General features: G+C 41.7%; 1 protein-coding gene across 1 annotated transcript in view; it reads right to left on the bottom strand.

Moving 5' to 3' along the window:
- Positions 1-8,096: 8,096 nt before the first annotated feature.
- The window catches only part of xrcc1.L (X-ray repair complementing defective repair in Chinese hamster cells 1 L homeolog), a 28,096-nt gene continuing 19,963 nt past the window's right edge, over positions 8,097-16,229 (bottom strand). Inside the window, 8 exon segments of the mRNA NM_001087242.1 lie at positions 8,097-9,784; positions 9,861-9,936; positions 11,479-11,569; positions 12,845-12,978; positions 13,088-13,145; positions 14,258-14,450; positions 14,753-14,840; positions 14,955-15,071. Coding sequence (NP_001080711.1) covers positions 9,671-9,784; positions 9,861-9,936; positions 11,479-11,569; positions 12,845-12,978; positions 13,088-13,145; positions 14,258-14,450; positions 14,753-14,840; positions 14,955-15,071 — 871 coding nt within the window. The 3' untranslated portion in view covers positions 8,097-9,670.

Here is a 16,229-nt window from a genome sequence, read left to right as displayed (position 1 = left end):
CACCTTACTGATGAAAGTGTCACCATCTGAAAAAAAAAAATGTTTGAATGTCTTTATGCATCTGTGAAATAATCTGTATTGTTTCCTTCAGTTATTCTAGAGGATTTTGCTCAAAGTAAGAATATGATTAATGATCGTTCATTGTTTAAAGGAGAACTAAACCCTAAAAATGAATGGCTAAAAATGGCATATTTTATATAGTGAACTTATAGCACGTGGCTAAAGTTTCAGCTTGTCAATAGCAGCAATGATCCAGGACTTCAAACTTGTCACAGGGGGTCACCATCTTGGAAAGTGTCTGTGACACTCACATGCTCAGTGAGCTCTGATTGGCTGTTGAGAAGCTAAGCTTAGGGCTCGTCACTAATTATCCAGCAGAAAATGAGCTTCCCCTGTAATATAAACTGATGCTACAGGTTTGCTGATTATTAAATTCTGATGCTACTTGCACTGGTTTCTGTGCTGCCATGTAGTAATTATCTGTATTAATTACTAATCAGCCTTATATTGTGACATTTCTATTCTATGTGTACTGTATATTGTGAGTGGGTCCCTAAGCTCAGTAAGTGACAGCAGCACAGAGCATGTGCAGTGAATCAGCAGAAAAGAAGATGGGGAGCTAATGGGGCATCTTTGGAGACACAGATCTTTACTGCTAAAGGGCTGTGGTTGCCTTGGGCTGGTACAGAAGCACAAAACATCATGTACAACATTTTTAGCTACTTTTTTTAAATTTAAATTTAGTTCTCCTTTAAATGACGCTTGCTCTTACAAAACAAAGAATTTTCGGTGGTACGACCACCAAATGTCCAGGCCCAATCCACTTATGTTCTCGTATTGAAGAATGTGGGCAGTAACCAAACTTCTTTTACACCTAAAATAAGTTGAGGCTAAAGTTGTGTTCAGGCGGTTATACCACTGAAAACATATAGAACAGTTTAGAACTGGTAGTCAGAGTGACTCCTGGTAGGCCTAGGCCCGCGTGGACCTCCGCTTTGGAAAACCCCCATTAGTCTTTTGCCATTTTACCATAAGTCCATATCCATCTTCATCCACTGCTTGAGAGGTGCCCTGGGTGTCAGGTACTCTGCTAGGCCCTAGGCGATTCAGATCAACGTTGATTTTAAAACTCGGTGGAAGATGACATAGTCCTATTCCTGATTCCGACATTAGATCCATGAAAATCACACATGACCCTGACTTGTCTGTAAAAATAAGTCAAATAAACTAGTCTTGTGTTTTTCTTGAAGACGCTTCACCAGCCATCTAACTGGCTTTCTTTGAGAACGCCAGTTGGATGACTGGTGAAACGTCTTCAAGAAAAACACAAGACCAGTTGATTTGACTTATTTCTACAGACATACCATGACCCTGACTTAACTGGAAATCACAAAAGATGCTCCTAAATCCCTTGATTTGTGGTTCCCTGCAAAAAGAAAGCAACCAAACATGAATACTCTTCTTTGGGATTCAGAATCATAAAATGTTTTTCCTCGTTTTTTCTGTCGATATCTATTGGATAAACACTGTACTATTCCCGTATTGGCATCACCTAGATCTAACCATGAACACCTCACTACTAGATGCTGAGAATGTTTTTGGGCAAAAAGAACGGCTGTTAAATGGTTTCAACTTGTCAACATGAAATCGGCTTGAGGCTTTTAACTGTGCAGAAAGGCACCTGCAGTTGAAGCTGTCATGATAATAATACAGTGCCTTATTGCCCCGGTGCAAACGTTTCATAAGCGCAGAACATGTGATCAAATGACAGTTACAGCCTACAGCGCTGTGTCAACAAGAGGAGCTCCATGCTGTTATAAGAACATACATAGACTAGTGACGGATTAGGAAAGCCTAAACTGCCATTTATAGCCAAGTGCAGCTGGCCTTGGAATTTCTATGAATTGTTTCATAAAAAACAAGGATAAAGGTTCAGGAAAATGTCTCGGGGGTCTAATAAAAAAGGCTGATTTGTGTTTTGTAATAAAACTATATATAAAAACATTTTATTTCAATGTGAATATTAACCATTTGTGGTGTGCAATTGTTAATTTAAACCTTTGTCTTCCACTGAAGGTGACTGAGTTTGTTGAGTTAGCAACACCTTTCTATCATTACAAGACCTCACTTTATATTGATTGTGCTTCTAGACCTCACCTCTTATGCAGATTTGAACACTACTGGGTCTTTATTTCTTTTTCTGCAAAGGGGGCTCTACAACTTCAAAGCCTGAAAACAGTAGGCAGGTGGCAACCTTCGAAGCCCTAGTGGTTTTGGAATTGCAACGGCAGCAGCACTTGTGATTTGCAGTTCTGCAACACTGCTAGCTGCTAAGGTTGTATATCATTCTCCAGGTTGTACAGAGCTTCCATGATCATAAAGCTCAACCAACACCACCACAACCATGGGGTTCCAGATGAGGATTTTATCAGCTGAGTGAACCTTAGAAGGTTTACTTATGGCTAAGACTACCTTGATTGGAGGAAAACATATTTTACATAAACTGTCTTCAGGATTCTGACTATATATTTACAATACTGTTTGTATAGCTATGGGAGACTCAAATGCCAGGAATGAGAACGTTCTTCCCTGCACGACACTGTGGCTGCCATTACTGGATACAGACTCATTCTAGAGAAATTGGGCAGGCCTTCCAATGCAGTGTGTACCGTAGGTAATGGTAAATGTGTTATCCAAGGTTGTGTGGTCCATTCAGCCACAAAAACTGGAATGTTTTGAATGGAACTAAACTTGCCAAAACTGGTATTTTAATGATAACTATTTTGTAATGTCTACGCAGAATGGAGGAGCACCTTTGATGGCCATGGATGAAAACCTTTCTCTCCAAAAGCGATTATCCAGCCAACCTTCCAAAATGTATGCTATCTACTGTTATCCTTTAATAGGCTCCTTTGTTATGATATCTTCCATAGGATTCTCTTGTTAGATTAATTCTTCATGTGGTATTATAAACAATGCATTAGCAGAAGAAAATAAACGGTTTTGGAAAAGCTGATGTTTAACGTGTCTTCTCTCTGTACTGGATTGGTGTCCTGCTCATTTCTAGCTCTACAGCAGCTGGCAAAATGAAGAGGGATCATTGAGGGCGATCGGATGGAGAGCTTCGGAATCCAAACCCTAATTTACATATAAGTGTTTGAGAAATAAGAGCATTATCAGTAAAATTAGATTTTGTTAGGAATGCACCAAATCCGGGATTCAGCTTGGGAATCCAAGCTTTTCAGCAGGATTCAGATTCAGACAGATCCCAGAGCTTTGGTGAACCGAACTCTAAAAAAAAAAAAAAAAGCATTAAAATAAATGTTCTTACTATAACTTCTAATCACACTAGTATGCAAGAAGAAAGGATCTCAGACTAGAAGGTTTCTCCTACAAAGTGGCCATACTAGGCTTAATCACCATGTTGCCCCTCAAGGCTGGGGCCGGGTAAGACATTTTTATGATTAATACATGGACCGGCTGATGACGTTTTTGGGATTGCTGAAAGTATGAGCTATGCTGTATCTGGTACATAGTTGGTCTTTTGTGTTTTATGTTTGGGAACCTTCACATAAGACATTCAATCTAGAGAAGGGCCGAAGACGATGTGACGTTGCTTCTAAAAATCTGCAGTATAGACTTATGACTTTCCAGTTGCTGGAAGTTGTGCAAGGTATTGTATATAGATTAGACAAACAGTAAGTGAGTTTGATCTATTGGCAATAAACTGCCTCCGTAGCTTTCCTTCTCCTTTAAGGGCAGGCGGCAATGGTTAAAAAAAATCAGATTCCAGCAATTTTATTAAATCCAGAATAACAGGACGCCTCTAAGCTAACACTTTTCTCAACTTTCCAGGATGTAAATTTAGCTTTTATAGGGATTTATAGGGATATTGTTCTTTATCTGACAGAATTAGTCCAAAGAAAAATACTTTGATATGGAAATACAGTTATGTGTTGGTAAGACAAGACAACTTTCCCTCATAAATGGCCCCATTAATAAATGGCTGATACTGTTTAGGCAGGGCTCTCCAACCTTTTTCACCCGTCCACAACATCCAGATGTAAAAAGACACTTGACAAAGGGCATTTTTGCTCGAAACGTGTGAATAAAAGGATTTTTTGCAGCAAAGCTCTGCGTCTACCTTAGTCTGTTCCACCAACTACATTTTCATCCAGATGTAAAAAGAGTTGGGGAGCAACACAAGCATGAAAAATGTTCCTGGGTGGTGCCAAATAAGGGCTGTGATTGGCTATTTGATGGCCCCTATGTGGACTGGCAACCTACAGAGGGCTCTATTTGGCAGTACACCTGGTTTGTATTCAACCAAAACTTGCCTCCAAGCCTGGAATTCAAAAATAAACACCTGCTTTGAGGCCACTGGGAGCAACATGTTGCTTACAAGCTACTGGTTGGGGATCACTGCTGTTAAAGGACAAGGAAAGTCTAAAATAGAATAAAGCTAGAAATGCTGTATTTTGTATACTAAACATAAGCATGAATTTACTGGATCACAAAGCCTAATCAAACAAATGATTTATGCTTTCAAAATTGGCTACAGGGGGTCACCATCTTGTAACTTTGTTAAACATCTTTGCAAGACTAAGACTGTGCACATGCTCAGTGTGGTCTGGGCTACTTAGGGATCATCATAAACAAAGCTGCTTGAGTTCTGCATGGCTGGGAAGTAAGGCGAGGTCTCCCCCTGCTGTTCATAAGTATGATTGTTTCCCTGCTCAGCAGTTAGGGACCGTCTGACAATTCCTATCGACAGCAGTAAATGAAGGGAGAATTTCACTGCATACAGTCAGATTTCTTATAAAAACGGTGCACTTTTTTTAATTAAAGTATATTGGAGATAGGTTTCTTTTTCATTATAGAAAGTAAAAATTGGATTTTATTTTTTTGGCTTTACATGCCCTTTAAGGTAACCATACAGTACATGGGCAGATCTGCGCAATTGGAGAAGTTGTCAAAGTGGATCTTGCACCAATATTTGATCACAAGGCCAGGAATGCAGGCGGTGAGATAGAGGACTGAATGAACGAACCGATGCGGCCCTTAATCCGATGGAAATTTTAAGTCTGCCAAATTGACATTGGCTGATTTTCGGACAGATATTGATTGTAGAAGCCCGTCGGAAGGTCCCATATACTGACCACCATAAGCTGCCAACTTTGTCCCATAAAAAGCTTAAAAAATTTAAGCTTTGCTCCAAAATGTAAAGCTTCTCCTACTTGTATCTTAATGTACATGTTCGGCACATATTTTCTAACGATCGCTATTTCAACCATTTTGTTTTCTGATTTCCCGCAAAAGAACTTATTTTCCAATGTTGGCTTCAGTGATTTGAGTGGCATCTCAGTCAGATCTCTATTCTTTGCAAAGATACACAAGAAATGCTACATCCACTACTGAGAATTCCGAACATGGAATTTCTGTTTGAGCCCCAGCAATCTTTGCCAATGGTCTCTATCCCCAGAGAAATCGAGGGAGTTATGGATCATTTCTGTCCAAACAAGAAACCTCTTATTCCTCCCACTCCTTTATCCTATGAAGAATCTTAAATGGGCTGATCGCTTGAATGCTAAACATACCCGTCCATAGACTTTTATGGAATCTCGACAGGTTCAGTCCCATTTTCTGAGAAAAGTCTATACATTCGATTTTTTCAAGTAACAAAATGGCAATTCTGAATTTTAATAAATCAGCCCTACATTGTTACCGTGTCCCTAAACCAATTGAAGTATCATCTTATTTTAAAATTCTCCCTTTTGAAAAGTGTGAGCTCAAGATAAATACCACTGAATCCCTGAGATAGAGGTTACTGACCCCCGAGTCTGGACCAGCATACAGGAAGCTCTACTGCTCCTGCCCTTCCTTTGTAATTGAACCATCAGCTGCAGCCTAACGATCAGCAGCATTAAACCCAAACGCAACTCCACAGCGCCCCTTAGTTTTCTATAGAAGTTGTTAGAAAAAAATTACAGATGCAAGAAATTTCACCAATTTCGTGATATTACACTGGAATCAAACATGGGGATAAAGGACAGACTTGTTCAGTGCTGGGAAACTGGGCCTAAAGCTTGCAACTCCAATTACAGGAACAAAGAACAGGGAGTCAGATTTATTCAGATCAGCTGGGATTCTCATTGGAGGATTTTTTTGAATTTTAAAGCAATATTGTTTAAAGGAGAACTAAACCCCCAAACTAATGAAAACCCCTACCCCTATAGCCCCTCGCACAGGTATTATTAGCTGTAAATGCCCCTAAGTCTTTACTACATGATGCAGAGTCAGCACAGCGGAGCTCACGGGCGCCATCTTCACCGCTTTGGGAGTCTACAGTAAGCGGCATCTCGGCGCGTGCGCAGTTGTAGCAATTTTCCGGTCCCGAACAACTGTGCATGCGCTGACAGCCACAAAGATTGCACAGGGGACCCAAAGCGGTGAAGATGGTGCCGTGAGCTCCACTGCGCTGACTCTGCATCGAGGGGTAATTAAAGACTTAAGGGCATTTACACCTGTGCGGGGGGGGGGGGACTATGGAGGGTTTAGTTCTCCTTTACGAATACAACCCTGATGTTGCTGGACTACAGAGCTCCCAGCATACCTCAACCTTCATTATATGTTACATTATTCTGGGATTTGTAGAGATTTGCAAGAACTGAGTAAAGTTTGGTTGATCAGTGCAGTAGGGTTTACTACCCCTTTAAAGACATGCAATGAAGCTGAATGGAAGGGACATGTATTGTAGAGCCTCATGTCTGATCTTTCTTGTTTGGTGTCACATTGGAGGCTCTCAAGCAACAGAAAAGCGGGGGAGCGAGAGAAGCTTTCTGGATTGGCTGGATGAGCTGCTTCAGTGGCCGCTATTTGATCTATTGAATGCCTTTAGTGACTGGGTTATTCACATCATAAACTTCACCTTTAAAGGAAAACTATACCCCCCAAACAATGTAGGTATCTAAAAAGATATTGCATAAAAGAGCTCATATGTAAAACCCTGCTTCATGTAAATAAACCATTTTTATAATATACTTTTTTAGTAGTTTGTGCCATTGGGTAATCATAAATATAAAAAATAAGGGCCGCCCCCTGGGATCATGTGATTCACGGTGCACACAAACAAAGCAAAGAAAGTTAGGTCACATGAGCCAATTAACAGACAGAGTTGTCTTTTGCTTCCACACTTCTTCCTGTTACAGTTAAAGCTGCGGTATTTCTGGTCAGGTGATCTCTGAGGCAGCACACAGACCATCACAAATGGGGGTTCAAGGCAAGAGATGTAAAAGGGCAATATTTACTTAAATATATTGACCAGTTTGATAAGATTCTTTAATATGCCACTTGATTTGATATATCATTTTGGGGGTATAGTTTTCCTTTAAGAGGTCAAAATAAAATGGTTTCATTTTTTTCCCCTGGCTTGTGGAGGTGCAACCGACTCAGTTGTCCGTAAGGGAGCTAGCACACGGGCAGATTCGGGGAGATTTAGTCGCCTGGCGACTAATCGCCTCTTCTGTTGGGCGAGAATCTCCCCGAAAAGCCTTCCGACTGCTATAATGAGAAAACGCCAGCGCCAAAGCACTCACGTTGCTTCGATTTCACTGAATCTGGCCGTGTACTGGCTCCCTAAAACACCATTATTCACTGGTTCCTCCTTGTCTCCTCCTATTGGCCATTAGCATGAGAATCCACTATCACGAAGCCAGACATTTGAGGTGTAGCAGCAGGAAAAGTCCTAATAGTCTATACAGAGAGAGAGCAGAACTTCCCAGGTACCAAGAACTGCAGTAACGCTCCTCCATAGTCACAGAACAGAGACCAACTGAGAGAATATAATATTCATAACATAATAAGGCGACATAATAGCGAATATGTAACATTCCCAACAAAATGTCACACGTGCTGGTGCGGAGAATTCACACTCACACAATAAGCGGCTCGGATAAAACTCATTTGAACAAATAAAGGCAAAGAGAAATGTGACCAAGCTTCACATCTACGTCTTCATCCGGCTCAGTAACCGATCCAAAGCGAGACGCTCGTTGGAAAGGGAAAGGTGGATTATGAAAGAAAACAAAAATCACGCATTTGTTGTTAAAGACCGAACAGATATTTATTTCCGTTTCCTACAAAAAGGTTGGTTTTATATTTACTTACAAAAAATTCATTTGCAACGAGAACCTGAACATAAGAATTTAAAGTACCCACCTGATCTCTTGACATGGGCTGGTTAATGAGAATGGTTATTGCTTTGTCCCCCAAGCAGAAACTAAGCATTTGTCCCAGGCTGCTTCCTGTTTTGGAAACTGAACCCCTGACTGTCATGTGACCTGTGGTTTTTGGGGGGCAATCATACAAGTTTGTTCAATGAATGCCAATTCTCACTGCCCACAACGAGAATAGATAATAGATAACTGCCGCTGCTTTCTGGAGGCAAAACATAAGATTGTGAGAGCGGAGGAAACCAACATGGCTGCCCCATCGCTGCTACATCTCCAGTTTTATCTTTAGTTTCCTAGTCAAACGAATGTGAGTAATCATTTAGGGTAACGCGTAGGGGGTTATTTATCGTAATCCGAATTTATTCCATTATTTTCAGAAATATACTCAGACCAAATCCTCTCGGGTAATTTCCCCTTATTTATCAATACATTTTCCCGAAAAATTCCAGTTCAGGAAAAAAAACTAAAAAAAAAAAAATGTGAAAATCATCTGAAAATTCAAATCGTAAAATTTTTTTGGATTTCCACCCAAAAACTCAGGATATTTTTTCGGATTTTTGCCTGAAAACCAGAAAATCTTGGGATCTTTGCACAAAACCCAGCCCAGATCAGGATATCTGAGGGACTTTTCCCACTGATTTATACACAACCTCGGCAGGTCTGAGATGGATTTTCGGATTCAGACCTTTTCCATCCTCAGGGTATAATAAATCACGAGAAATTAGAGTCCCCCCCCCCCCGAGTTTTTGGCATTTGGACTTTAATAAATAACCCCTTAGTATTCCCAGGGGGATATTCCCATGGGAAATAATTAGGGATGCACCGAATCGACTATTTTGGATTCGGCCGAACCCACGGATCCTTTGCGAAAGATTCAGCCGAATACTGAACTGAATCCTAATTTGCATATTGGGAAGGGGAAAACTGTTTTTACTTCCTTGTTTTGTGACAAAAAGTCATGCAATGTTTGTCCCGCCCCTAATTTGCATATGCAAATTAGGATTCGGATTTAGTTCGGCCCGGAAGAAGGATTCGGGCAAATCCAAATCCTGCTGAAAAAGGCCGAATCCTGGATTTGGTGCATCCCTAGAAATAATGCATTTTTCCGTCCCACATTTGTTCACAAGATATAAAAAGAAAGTAAATTAAGACAATGACACGGATCTCACTGGGAAGCCACTTTCTGTGGAACGAGGGCTGTACAGAACAAACAAAAATGTAACATTGACTTTTGTAAAAATTGTTTGATCAAAGTAAATCCACAAATATCTAAGAAACTGCTTGTTTACAAAATATACAACAGTCTGTATAGTCTCATATAAAACACACACCGCACTTTGCACTGGCAACATCCAGTTCATGACAATGACAATTTGGAAATCCTAAAAATGCCCCGTGCTGCCGCCTGATTGGTTGTCTCTTATTCTCGCCATCAGCTCTTACGCCTTGGGCACCACAACGTAAGGCTGGTGGGGAATGCACTTCTGTCGGTCGTTGCAGTTGTAGATCCAACGAGGTCGGACAAAAGACACGTTCTCGTTTTCGATGAGAGCCTGGCGGTGGAAGGCGGCAGTTAGTAACAGTGACTGGGCAGTGTAGAACAAGTAGTAATTAGCGTGAAATACTCACATCTTCAAAACTGTCATCCCATTCCTGGGCTGTGATCACAAACTGGACTTTTTCGTTCATGTACTCCTCCAGCTCTCTGCCGACACACAAACAGAGCAGGGCAATGAAATACGTGCGATTTAAACATGAGACGGGGGTCGTTATTTGCCTTTTAAAGAGATTCTGTCATGATTTTTATGGCGTTATTTTTATTCCTAAATTACATTTTTTACACTATAAATAATTCACACTACCATGTACATGTGCTTTCAGAAAGAGCCAGCACTTTAGGAGAGAAATGCTTTCTGGCAGGCTGCTGTTTTTCCTTCTCAGTGTAACTGAATGTGTCTCAGTGGGACATGGGTTTTTACTATTGAGTGTTGTTCTTAGATCTACCAGGCAGCTGTTATCTTTTGTTAGGGAGCTGCTATCTGGTTACCTTCCCATTGTTCTGTTGTTTGGCTGCTGAGGAGGGAAGGGAGGGGGGTGATATCACTCCAACTTGCAGTACAGCAGTAAAGAGTGACTGAAGTTTAACAGAGCACAAGTCACGTGACTAGGGGCTTCTGGGAAACTGACAATATGTCTAGCCCCATGTCAGATTTCAAAATTAAAGATCAGTTTGCTCTTTTGAAAAACAGATTTCAGTGCAGAAGTCTCCTGGAGCAGCGCTATTTACTGAAGCAAATGTGTTTTTCCATGAGTATCCCTTTAAAGGAGAAACAAACCCATCCTAGAAAAAAACCCCTAGCCCCCTACCATGTGTAGACCAACCTCCCTCCTCCCCCACAGCCTAACTGCCCCCCCTCCCCCGGGCAAATGGCCCTAATTTTTTTACTTAAAACATTTCTAAGTCCCAAAAAACGCTGGCGTCTTTTCCTTTATTCAGAGTGATAGGCTACAAAGGTCCGTAAATTTTTTTGGGTAACCGGCTTCCCCCCTACATTTCCTAACATATGGCACATAAACTATACAGTGGGCTCATGTGTAGGGCAATATAACAACTTTATTTTATTTATTAAGGTTTCTCGGGCTTGTGTAGTGTAATGTATTTGCTGCAACATATACGTCCATTCCACTATATCATTTCCCGCCGTATGCAAATTAACCAACGCTAGCGCATCTTCGCTTTGATTGCCGCAGTAATGCTAGCAGAAATTCTCCAGACTTCGGCGCCCTGGACGCAACTTCGCACTTTAGTGAATTAGCTTTGCCCTAGAGAGTTTATAGCTGGCGAAGTGTGGCGATGGCTGCGAAGCCGGCGCTGGCGAATTTTCGGCGATAGGGAATTTGGTCCATTAGACTGATCTGCAGGAAGGAAGCCCCAGTCATGTGCAGTTGGAAGGCAATTGAAGGTGTGGCTGCCATCTTTACAACCACGTTATTAAAGAGGGCTCATTTCCAGTCATAGCCACAGAATAAACATATTGGTAATTAGTATTTAAATAAATAAGGAACACTTGTATAACCCATTTTAACTCTGATTTAACGTATCAGTTATTCAGTGTTTGCTGCTCTGAACGAGGAGGCGCTGCTCACGTCACTTAATCACACTCAGCAGAGCCGCAGTTGTAGCAGGGGCTGAAGTAGCGTCGCCTCATTAAATAGAAATAATCTCACTGCTGAATGTGCCGCTTACCCATTGAAAGCAATGATGTATCTGAGCAGCATCCGTCGCTCAGCAGCAGGGAACTCGCCGTATAGAAAGAACTTCTTCCCCAGGAACAGATCTGTGTGAGAAATGACAGTCACATCAAGCAAATCTGGAAGCAGATGGGCTCAATAAGCTTTGTGTGTTGTTAAAAGCTCTGAATAGAGAGGCAGAGTAGAGTTCTGTGCGGGTCCATTTTTTGAAACCCAGACCCGACCTGTACCCGCAACTGGGACCAGCAACCCGGTCCCTCAACCTGCATTCTTACCCGCTTGGACCCGCTACCCGACCCGCAAGTACCTTATCCACAACCCAGACCCGCTGACCATCAAGAATCGGGAAGTTCTGTCATTGTAAACCGGAAGTGACATCATCGGAAGTAGACGTGATCAGGAAAAAAAGTAGTAAAACAGGAAGTGCTGTCATTGTAAACCGGAAGTGACATCACCGGAAGTAGGCATGATCAGGAAAAAAAAGTAGTAAAGCAGGAAGTGCTGTCATTGTAAACCGGAAGTGACATCATCGGAAGTAGGCGTGATCAGGGGAAAAAGTAGTAAAGCAGGAAGTGCTGTCATTGTAAACCGGAAGTGACGTCATCGGAAGTAGGCGTGATCGGGGAAAAAAAGTAGTAAAGCAGGAAGTGCTGTCATTGTAAACCGGAAGTGACATCATCGGAAGTAGACGTGATCAGAAAAAAGGAGCAATAATCGATATTGTGAAGATCCGCAGCCCTACCCGCAGAACCGCGTCTATACCTGCACCCAGAACTTCTACCCGCAACCCACAGGTTTTTGCTGGTACCTTACCCGCTCCAGGACTCTAGTGTAGAGTCCTGCAGGGTGTTGGGTACCTGCAAAAAAAGCGGTTTTCCTCTGCCAGGATGAGGGAAGTATTTTTGGGTGCAGGTATAGATGTGGGTCTGCAGGTCTCATCTAAATTTCTTATGTTATATTGTCTATATTTTACTCCTTTTAAAATTTTACTAAATTCTTCTGTCCCGCCCACTTCTGGTTTGCAGCAATATCACTTCCTGTTCAATGAAATCGGCAGGTTCTGGATAAGGCAGTTGCGGGTCGGGGTCAGGTAGCGAATCAAAATGGGGTAATTATGCAGGCCCTCGGGTTCAGTCCGGGTCTTATAAATTGGCTCCGCACAGGACTCTACAACAGGGAACAATGGGGAGACTGGCGGGATTAGGAACCTGGGGAGGGGGTCAGAGGAATGGGAAGAATAGAATGGATTATAAATACACTGGAGAAAGGAAAAACATTTAACGACAAGAGGAAGGGGCTAAAAAGTAAAGTGTTGGCTAATAAATAGCAAGTTGCATTTAAATTTCTAAATTCTCACACACCAGGCAGTTCAGGGATAGGAAGGTCCAGCTCTTTTTGCTCCTCCACATCCGTGTTCTCATCAGTAGAGCCGGCATAAGGATCCTCTGGTTCAACCTTAACGGCTGCTTTCTTCCTTTGTTTCTCCTCCTGGAACCTGACAATTGGGGCATATTTTTCATTTATAAGAGAACATGGAGGCACAGTTAGAGGATTTCAGCTAAAAGCCAGAAAACAAAAGTCATGGTACAAGACAATGCACCCACCTTCTGAGCTCATCTTCTGTATCTTCCCCAGAATCATCCTGATGGCGTTGCCGATCACCTTTAAAAACAAGAATGATCATGTTATTCCCTTTTATTCTCATCCCAAGTTACCTGCATTTCCTCATCCTATTTCCCCTTGCCCCAGCATGTCCTCATCCTACTTCCCCTTGCCCCAGCATTTCCTCGTCCTACTTCCCCTTGCCCCAGCACTTCCTCGTCCTACTTCCCCTTGCCCCAGCACTTCCTCATCCTACTTCCCCTTGCCCCAGCACTTCCTCATCCTACTTCCCTTTGCCCCAGCATTTCCTCGTCCTACTTCCCCTTGCCCCAGCACTTCCTCGTCCTACTTCCCCTTCCCCCAGAATTTACTCTTCCTACTTCCCTTTGCTCAGCATTACCTCATCCTACTTCCCCTAGCCCCAGCATTTCCTCATCCTACTTCCCCTAGCCCCAGCATTTCCTCATCCTACTTCCCCTAGCCCCAGCATTTCCTCATCCTACTTCCCCTTGCCCCAGCATTTCCTCACCCTGCTTCTCCTTGCCCCAGCATTTCCTCGTCCTACTTCCCCCTCCCCTTGCCCCAGCATTTCCCCATCCTACTCCCCCCCTTGCCCCAGCATTTCCTAATTCTACTTCTTGCCCCAGCATTTCCTCATCCTATATAGTGAGATATGTCCCGGTCTCTGCACTTTCTGATGAGGCCTGAATTAGGGAAGCTTCTGTACAGCCCCACACAAGATAATCATGTCACTCCTCGACCCCGTGTGGAGCAAACTGAACTTTAAACTCCAACACACAAAGACTGTTCCTTAGTGTGTCCAATCCGCCCCCTATGGCTTTTACTGTCCCACAAATCTGTGTGTTGACTTGTACCTCAGGCTTGACTCCATGTAATGTATATGGATTGTTTTGCTTTAAAGTTTAAAACAATAAAACTAACCTTTAAAAAATGTATAACAAACAAGAGCTACAGAATACACACAGGATCAGAGGGCCTTGCTCACAAGAGCTTACAATCTAAAGTTATGACCACTTTTCTATTGTTGCCCAAGTTTAGAGTACAGTCAAGCACTCAGCAATTGTATCAGCACTTCCCCAACTTCCCACTCCATTTCCTCCTGTGCCTGCATTTCCCCAAATCTCCATTTCCCTATTCTGTTGCCCCAATACCTGTGGTTTCCTCATCAGTGCTGGCGTCATATTCATCCTCTTGTTTAATTGCGTGGTTTGCTTTCGAGGGAACTAATCTGGGATTTTCATCCTCAGTATCTTCATCTTCACTTTTTATTGGAGCTCTTTTCTCTTTGGCCTTGGCTGGGCTCGGCAAAGGCTTTTTGTGGTTTGTTCGGCTTGGATCAGGATGCTGAAAACACAAAACCTGGGATCATTTTTGAGCTGTTTCTTGAGCCTTCCTGACATTCGAGTTTTTTAAAATTTCAACTAAATTCGATTTGATTTTGAGTTTTCGGGTCGATACTATTTCACAAATTCGATTTTTATAATAGATTTGGATTGGTTGAATTTCAAGTTCATGGGAGTTTATGAGAGTTGTAAATTTGACCTTTGATCAATGTGCTCAGCAGACATTATGTCCAGTTACCCTGGGCAACAATCGAGTGTCTCCCAGGATTCCTCCATCCCCAATTTATAACAAAATGGAATTACCGGCTTATGTAGTGGAGCTTTGGGGGGTTCATCTTCATCACTATCATCCTCTTCCTCACTACTGGATTCAGCTGCACCTAACAGGTACCTAAACAAACAAAAACTCATAATAAACAGCAATACGAACGAATTATATTATATAAATGTATATCACAATAGGCAAACAATAGTGTTTTGAGCCAATGAAAAGTGAAGCACTCACTGCTTGTATGGCAAACGCTGTCTCTTCTTGTAGCAATCCAGGACCCACTCCTTTCGCACGATGATGCCGCCCGCTGCTTTCACCTGGCTGAATTTAGGGGTATTTGCAAAGGCACATCTGGGAACAAAAACACTCAGGTAAGTAAATCTCATGCCTGGGGGACTCGAGCAGCTGGAACACACTATCCCATTATAAGACTAGGGGTTTTCTTTAGATCAGAAACTTCACTAACCTGTAAAGTAGCATGGACGATTTCTAAGTAAGTGGCATTTTCCATTTCAAGTGCATTTGTCTATTATCTATCTATCAGTATCTATCTATCTATCTATCTATCTATCGGTATCTATCAATCTCTCTTTCTATCTCTATTTATGTATCTATCATCCATCTATCTCTATATATCTATCAATCTCTCTTTATATCTCTATCTATCTCTCTCTAAATCTCTCTCTCTCTCTATATGAATCAATCTTTCTATTTCTATATATGTTTCTATCATCTATCTATATATGTATCTATTTCTATATATGTATCTATCTATAGGTATTTATCTATCGGTAACTATCTATCTCTATTTATGTATCTATCATCCATCTATCTCTATATATCTATCAATCTCTCTTTATATCTCTATCTATCTATCTCTCTCTAAATATACAGTGGTGTGAAAAACTATTTGCCCCCTTCCTGATTTCTTATTCTTTTGCATGTTTGTCACACTTAAATGTTTCTGCTCATCAAAAACCATTAACTATTAGTCAAAGATAACATAATTGAACACAAAATGCAGTTTTTAAATGAAAGTTTACGTTATTAAGGGAGAAAAAAAACTCCAAATCTACATGGGCCTGTGTGAAAAAGTGATTGCCCCCCTTGTTAAAAAATAACTTAACTGTGGTTTATCAGACCTGAGTTCAATTTCAAAGGTTATAAAGCCATTTCTAAAGCTTTGGGACTCCAGCGAACCACAGTGAGAGCCATTATCCACAAATGGCAAAAACATGGAACAGTGGTGAACCTTCCCAGGAGTGGCCGGCCGACCAAAATTACCCCAAGCTGAATTACAACAATTCTGCAAAGATGAGTGGGCCAAAATTCCTCCAGAGCCCTGTAAAAGACTCGTTGCAAGTTATCGCAAACGCTTGATTGCAGTTATTGCTGCTAAGGGTGGCCCAACCAGTTATTAGGTTCAGGGGGCAATTACTTTTTCACACAGGTTTGGATTTCTTTTCTCCCTAAATAATAAAAACCCTCATTTAAAAACTGCATTTTGTG

This window comes from Xenopus laevis, chromosome 7L (assembly GCF_017654675.1).
Source record: "Xenopus laevis strain J_2021 chromosome 7L, Xenopus_laevis_v10.1, whole genome shotgun sequence".
Classification (NCBI taxonomy): domain Eukaryota; kingdom Metazoa; phylum Chordata; class Amphibia; order Anura; family Pipidae; genus Xenopus; species Xenopus laevis.
This window is presented reverse-complemented; position numbering and strand designations above follow the sequence as displayed.